Source organism: Octodon degus, unplaced genomic scaffold, assembly GCF_000260255.1.
Source record: "Octodon degus isolate 3935 unplaced genomic scaffold, OctDeg1.0 scaffold00144, whole genome shotgun sequence".
Lineage (NCBI taxonomy): Eukaryota > Metazoa > Chordata > Mammalia > Rodentia > Octodontidae > Octodon > Octodon degus.
In genome coordinates, this window is record NW_004524720.1 from 7,202,785 (window position 1) to 7,208,784 (window position 6,000).

The window sequence follows — 6,000 nt, forward strand, 5'->3', positions numbered from 1 at the left end:
AAATTGGCTTCGCTCTCAAGATGTGGATGATGTGACATTTTTACTGAGGATGGATAGAAGTGCCATCAAAGCAGGGGTCCTAGAAGAGAAACAAAAGGTGCGAAAAATCAGAGAGGCGATCCATTGAGCACAGCCACAGAGGAGAGCGAGTCATTGACAGCAGCTTCTTGGCTGGCGAAATACATTGTTCTACAGAAAGTCTTCTAGAGACAGGAGAAGGTTTGTGTTTCCTGTGAAAACAAACTCAGTGGGCACTTATTGTATCTTGGTGGCTTAATTACCAGGAGCAAATGTGCTGTTTCTGTCCTGAGCTCCCTGGGTGTTCTTGGCATGGCAGGGCTGAGGAGGAAGGGGCCTTGAACAGAAAGACTCTGATCTTAGCCAGCAAGCACCCAGAGATCTGGCCAACATGTTTCTGGATATATTTGAATTCACACATAAACCTAGGACAAGTTCTTATTTTTAATATTACAGTTAAGGTAGGTGTTATTCTTAGGATATCCTACTTTGTGCTACCTTTGTTGAGTGTGTTTTGTGTTCATTTACAATCACAGATTAGAAAGACTCCAATCTAAAGATTAGAAGATTCTCTGCAGTCTGTATTAGAAATAAAAACCCAAGAGCTACTTTCTTTTGAATACATAGCAAAAGCCCAGGTTCTCCTCCCCACATCCTCACTTCAATAACTTACAATTTTGTTTGGTCTAAACCTCTTTGGGGAGAAACTATTGGAAATGTAAGCTCAGTTCATCAGATCAGCCCTCTGCCGTGTGCCTATACAGCTTATTGCTGTAAATCTCTGCAAGCTACATAGGCTCTGGGGCAGCTCTAGCCTTCCGTGATGATTTGGTGACAGTGTTAGCACAGCTGGTATTCCACTCAGCCTCACAATCCATCACTCTTGTCTGGGGCAGGACAGGGGCAGGTTACTCTGTGACAGCCTGGCTGCCATGGGCCGGCTGAATGATTAACTTGCCAAAATGTCTTCAAGAGAACTCAGAGCAAAAGAGAGGGATTCTGACAGGTTAAAAACTTAGGATTGTGATTCTCTAAAGGTCCCTAAGTTGTCAGGACCTTAAAACTGAAGTTTGAGTGAAACTGTTTTAGAGATCTCAGCATTTTGTTTGTTGTTCTTGGGTTCTTATAGGGGGAGTTTCAAATCAATGTTAGCTTGAGTTGATGGTGCTGTAGCACAAGCCCTGAACTAAACAAGAGCCCCTGAAGCCTACTTTATCTACAGCAGTGAACCTAGAGTAAGCACTGTTAGGAATCACTCACTGCTTTAAGGAAAATACCTAGTAAAACAGAAAACCCTGTGATTTGATTGACTGGTTTCTTCTTTGTAACTGTGCACTGTGCTCATGGGTATATATTGAGGAGAAGGGATCAGGAAATAGTTGGTCTGCTTTGTTATGAAACTATACAAGTGAACATAACATTGTCTGAGACATATAAGGTACAAAACAGTCTACTCACCATCCTACATAGCTACCAGAATTGAAATGCTGAGGACATGTACAGAACTATATTATCCTTTAGCTCTTTTGACAGTACAGGCCTCAAGGAGTATGTAAGTAATGTATATCTGACAGTTGGTTCCAGTCTGGCCTTGTTTTTAGAAGCAACAATCATTAGAATTCCTGGGCATATGAACTCATGAGTATCGATCCCAGTATGTGCTCAAGAGAAGTGACCCTTGACTGTGGTACTTTGATAAAGATATGTGCATCTTTAGATAGATGTGAGCAACTACAGATTATTGCAAAAAAAAAAAAGTGTTCAGTTGTGCCTCTAAAGTGAGTTGGCTCCTTATTTATTTCTTCTACCCCAGATGATCAGCTGAACTCAGAGGAGAAAAAGAAGAGAAAGCAACGAAGAAACAGGACAACATTCAACAGCAGTCAGCTACAGGCTTTGGAGCGTGTCTTTGAGCGGACACACTACCCTGATGCATTTGTGAGAGAAGACCTTGCCCGCCGGGTGAACCTCACTGAGGCCAGAGTGCAGGTAACTCGTGCTGAGAAGCAGCTCCCAAGCATTTCCTTCATGGAAGCCCATCTCTGAATATTTTAAAAATCCCAGTTGTAGATCTCAGGCTGAAGGTGGTATTAGTGCAGGTTACTAATAGTAAGGACAAAGACAGACTCATTTCTAATTGAACATTTTAGGCTGAGAAATATTTTAAAGATGAAATCGAACCTCTTTAGAGAGGATAGAATGCTCCTTGCTCTACCTCCTCCCTATCAACTTTTCTCTTCCAGATTTATGTTTTGTTTCCTTCCTCTTAGCATTTAACCTAGGCTTCAATGTGAGCTTTGTGGTGACAAAAGAGATGAACACTTTCCTGCTTCAGTCTTCTCATATAGCCCTTGGAGATGTTCAGAATTTCCAGAGACTTCCGGTAGGCGTACATGGTTGTTAACACTGGTGGAAGTCAGGAATGAATACTGAGAAACTCAGGAGCACATTCAAGCAGTTGACTTTGTGTATCTTCAGGATATCTGAAGTGAAAAAGGGTAATAGTATGTAAAATAAGGTGAAGGGAGAACAAAAGTCCTCTCTAACATCCATGTCATGACACATCCACAGCAAAGTAGACATTTAGAAGACAATACCATCTGTGATTAGGAATAAGGATGGTAGTGATAACAACACAGTAGCTGACACTGTCTGAGGCTGTATGTGCCAAGTCATGTTCTTCACATACCTAAAACATTTTACTCATGTCAACTCAATGTTTCATTTTGATGAAAATTAGGAAAATGAAGCACAGAAAGGTTAAAGTATTTAACACAAATTGATATCCCCAGGGAGTGGTGGAAATGCAGGATTTGAATGCAGATGTGCAGACCCAACACAATGGACTTTGAATATACAAGCCTCTGACCAAATGCTTTGTCAAGTAGTGCTGTTGCCTCTGCAGAAAGAGCTTGTCTTCCATATCGCTAGTGCTCAACTGCTATTTTGATAAGGAGGGTGGTTAAATCTGTCTTGTCTTCCTAAGAAAAGCAACGTTTGTATATCTCTCAGTTGGTATTTGAGGGATTGTTTTTGCAAATGATAATGTTGTAGACTTGCTGGGAATCAAACCATCCCAAAAGACTTGACTAGGGCAGGCCTTGGGAGTCACAGGGTGTAGCTTACCATGAGGGGCACTTCTTGCATTTAATGGAAGTCCTGGAGGAGCCTTCTGCCTGAAGAAGCGTGATAGATATTTCTCCATGGAAGAACATGGTGAAACCTAAAAATGTTTCTCAAGCTCTTGAAAGAAGAGTGCCAGTAACAGGAGAAAAGTTATCTGGACCCTTTGGTGAGTGAGGGAGAAATGTAAGTCAGAGTGGCAGCAACTGGAGCTCAGGCAAGAGTTCCACAGGTACAGAGCTCAATCCTTTCCTTTCCACTCCATCACTAGGGCAGACAGCTGCTTTTCACACCCTGTTCTGAAGCTGCTACATCCATTTTAGTCTCCTGAAACCCTCATACCTCTTATCCCCACCTCAGCTGCAGTGCAGTCATGCATAACTTGAGACCACCAGTAAGCAGCAGTACTGTGAAGTAGCATTTTTTGCTAAGGCAGTCTCAAAGCTAAAGAAGAAAACTTAGGTAGTGAAATTGTGAGAATTAAAAATGTGAAAGAGTACTTTTTGCATAGGTGGAATATCTTACCCCTATCATAGCAAAGGTCTTTATTTTATAACATATGTATATAAAATACTTTATTATATATTAAATATATATGTATATTTTTCTTTTAATACTAATAATTTTATTTTTACTGTGAATTTAGAAACATTTCATTGTGTGATTAATTTTTGGTCTTTGACTTTTAAACAAAATTGTACACATATGCTTTAATCATACACTTATATCCTTAGTCCTGAAAGTGTTTCATCATTTGTGGTAACATACTGTATTGCTTTCTTCTAAATGAGCTTCTAAAATTCCCCCTATTTTTAATCCAATTGTGAATTGGCATTGAATTCATTTAATAATGATAGTTTTCTATCTCCAATGTTATTTTCATCTTTTTGACTTTATGGAAAAAAGATAAAACAGTTTCATAACAAAATAGTAGAACAACTATAGTATATAGCATGTTGTTATCTTTGAAGTAGTTGCTCAAAGTACAAGATATGGGCATAAAAATTTCTCCAGTTGAAATTAGAACAAAGCTTCCTCTTTTTTCTTTCTTTCTTTTTTTTCTTTTCTTTTGTTTTCTTCTTCTGTTTTGTTTTGTTTTGTTTTGTTACTGGGAATTGAACTCAGGACCTTGTGCTTACAAGGCGGGTGCTGTGTCACTGAGCTATCTACCCACCTCCAAACTGGCCTTTTCAATGAACTAAAAGACACTAATCATATAGGTGATTTGCACTTTTCTCTCTTTTCCCTTCTTCCCTTCTCCTTTCCCCTTAACTCATTTTTTCCTTTTGAACCACTTCTTCCCATTTCTCAACATCTATTGTACATTTTAGACTCTTATTTCCTCTTTCAGTTTCTCATACCAAGGAAACAATAAACATTAAGAATATATTCCAGGGTAAACCTTTAACGTAGGATAGCCTGTGTTTTTACCCAATTCAGTTAGACCTTAAAGTCATGTCCCTTCCAGTCCAACACTCTACAAAGGTAGTGATGTTAAAGATAAATTTGAAAATACAAGATGAGGCATAATATAGACTGAAGTTCACCTAGTATAATTATATGTAGGTGGAAAGTCACTGAATCCATTTTGGCAGGCTTTAGGCAGACTTGAGTCCAGGGTGGCAGGCTAGTGATATAACTCTTTGAAGGACACGGTTTACTCCTGAATTGCTTTTGTTCTACTGTAAGACATTTTCATTTTATTCCATGATGGAAAGTCAGTAGATGATATCAAGAAGGGCACTGATGCAATTATATTTATATTTGAAATGATAACTAATTTTTTTTTTTGATGGAACTGGGGATTGAACTCAGGCCCTTGCACTTGCCAGGGAAACGCTTATTCCACTGAACCATCACCCCAGCCCGATAACTCTAATTGTAATGTGAGAAAAAGAGCTTGAGTCTAGGAAGCCACATCAGAGACCTCCACAGTCACTCAGGCCCTTAGTGCTGTTTAATTGTGGTGGCGCAATGATGCCACATCACACAGTGGAATTTCTTTCTCTGATCTTCCTTCTTGTACTTTTTTGTTCCTTTTCTCTAACTACTCCTAACCTAGTTGTTTCACGTATTTTTGAATGTACGTATATTCCTTTAATAAACTGTGAGCTGCTTAAAAGCAGACAATTAGTCTTTGTCATTTCTCTTTCTAACACTTAGACACATTGGACACTTTCTACTTTCTGAATGAGTAAACAGGTGGATAAAATGTGACTATAGTCTAGAAGAACTGTGGAGTTAGAGGTTGGATATCCTTGAGTTTAAAATACAGCCATTTATTTGTGTGGACTTAAACAGCTTACTCTCATTGAACCTGTTTCCTCACTTCTCAAATAGAAATAATAGAACCTGATAAATGTTGTCATGATGACTATTAATAATGTATGTCATATGCCTACATAAATGCCTCACCCTTGTAGCCCCTAATGAATGGTAAGCTTATTATTATCTATAGTAGGTGCTCTTTGTACTACTCATCTCCCATGAGCCCAACAAATAAATGTAGTCCAGTCAACTTCTGACCTTTATCATCTGTATTTCTCTACCAACAGTTTCTTTCTAGAACTTCAAGAGACTTTGTTGCCTGGGGTTGGCATGTCCAAAGCACTGAGCATTAGTAACCAATGATTGATTGGAGTCAGTGTACAAGTACTCAGCTTTCTCATCTCTCAAGAGAAAACCCTCTGAGAATTTGTCCATTGTTAGCACTCTTAGTGTCCTGAATTCCTGCAGGATTGTGTATCACAGGGCTAGTTGGTTTCAGAGAGCACTGTTTCTTTTGTTCCTCCCATAGTCCCCACATGGTGTTTTTAGCATCTCCCAATGAAATAATTTTCTTCTTCTTTCTTCTTCTTC

At 39.1% G+C, this 6,000-nt stretch overlaps 1 protein-coding gene across 2 annotated transcripts in view; it reads left to right on the forward strand.

Annotated features, from left to right (window-relative positions):
* The window catches only part of Prrx1 (paired related homeobox 1), a 70,791-nt gene that overhangs the window by 54,057 nt on the left and 10,734 nt on the right, over positions 1 to 6,000 (forward strand). For both annotated transcript variants that reach the window (XM_004641862.3, XM_004641861.2), the window contains exon 2: positions 1,832 to 2,007. In XM_004641862.3, coding sequence (XP_004641919.1) covers positions 1,832 to 2,007 — 176 coding nt within the window. The remainder of the gene's footprint in view (positions 1 to 1,831; positions 2,008 to 6,000) is intronic.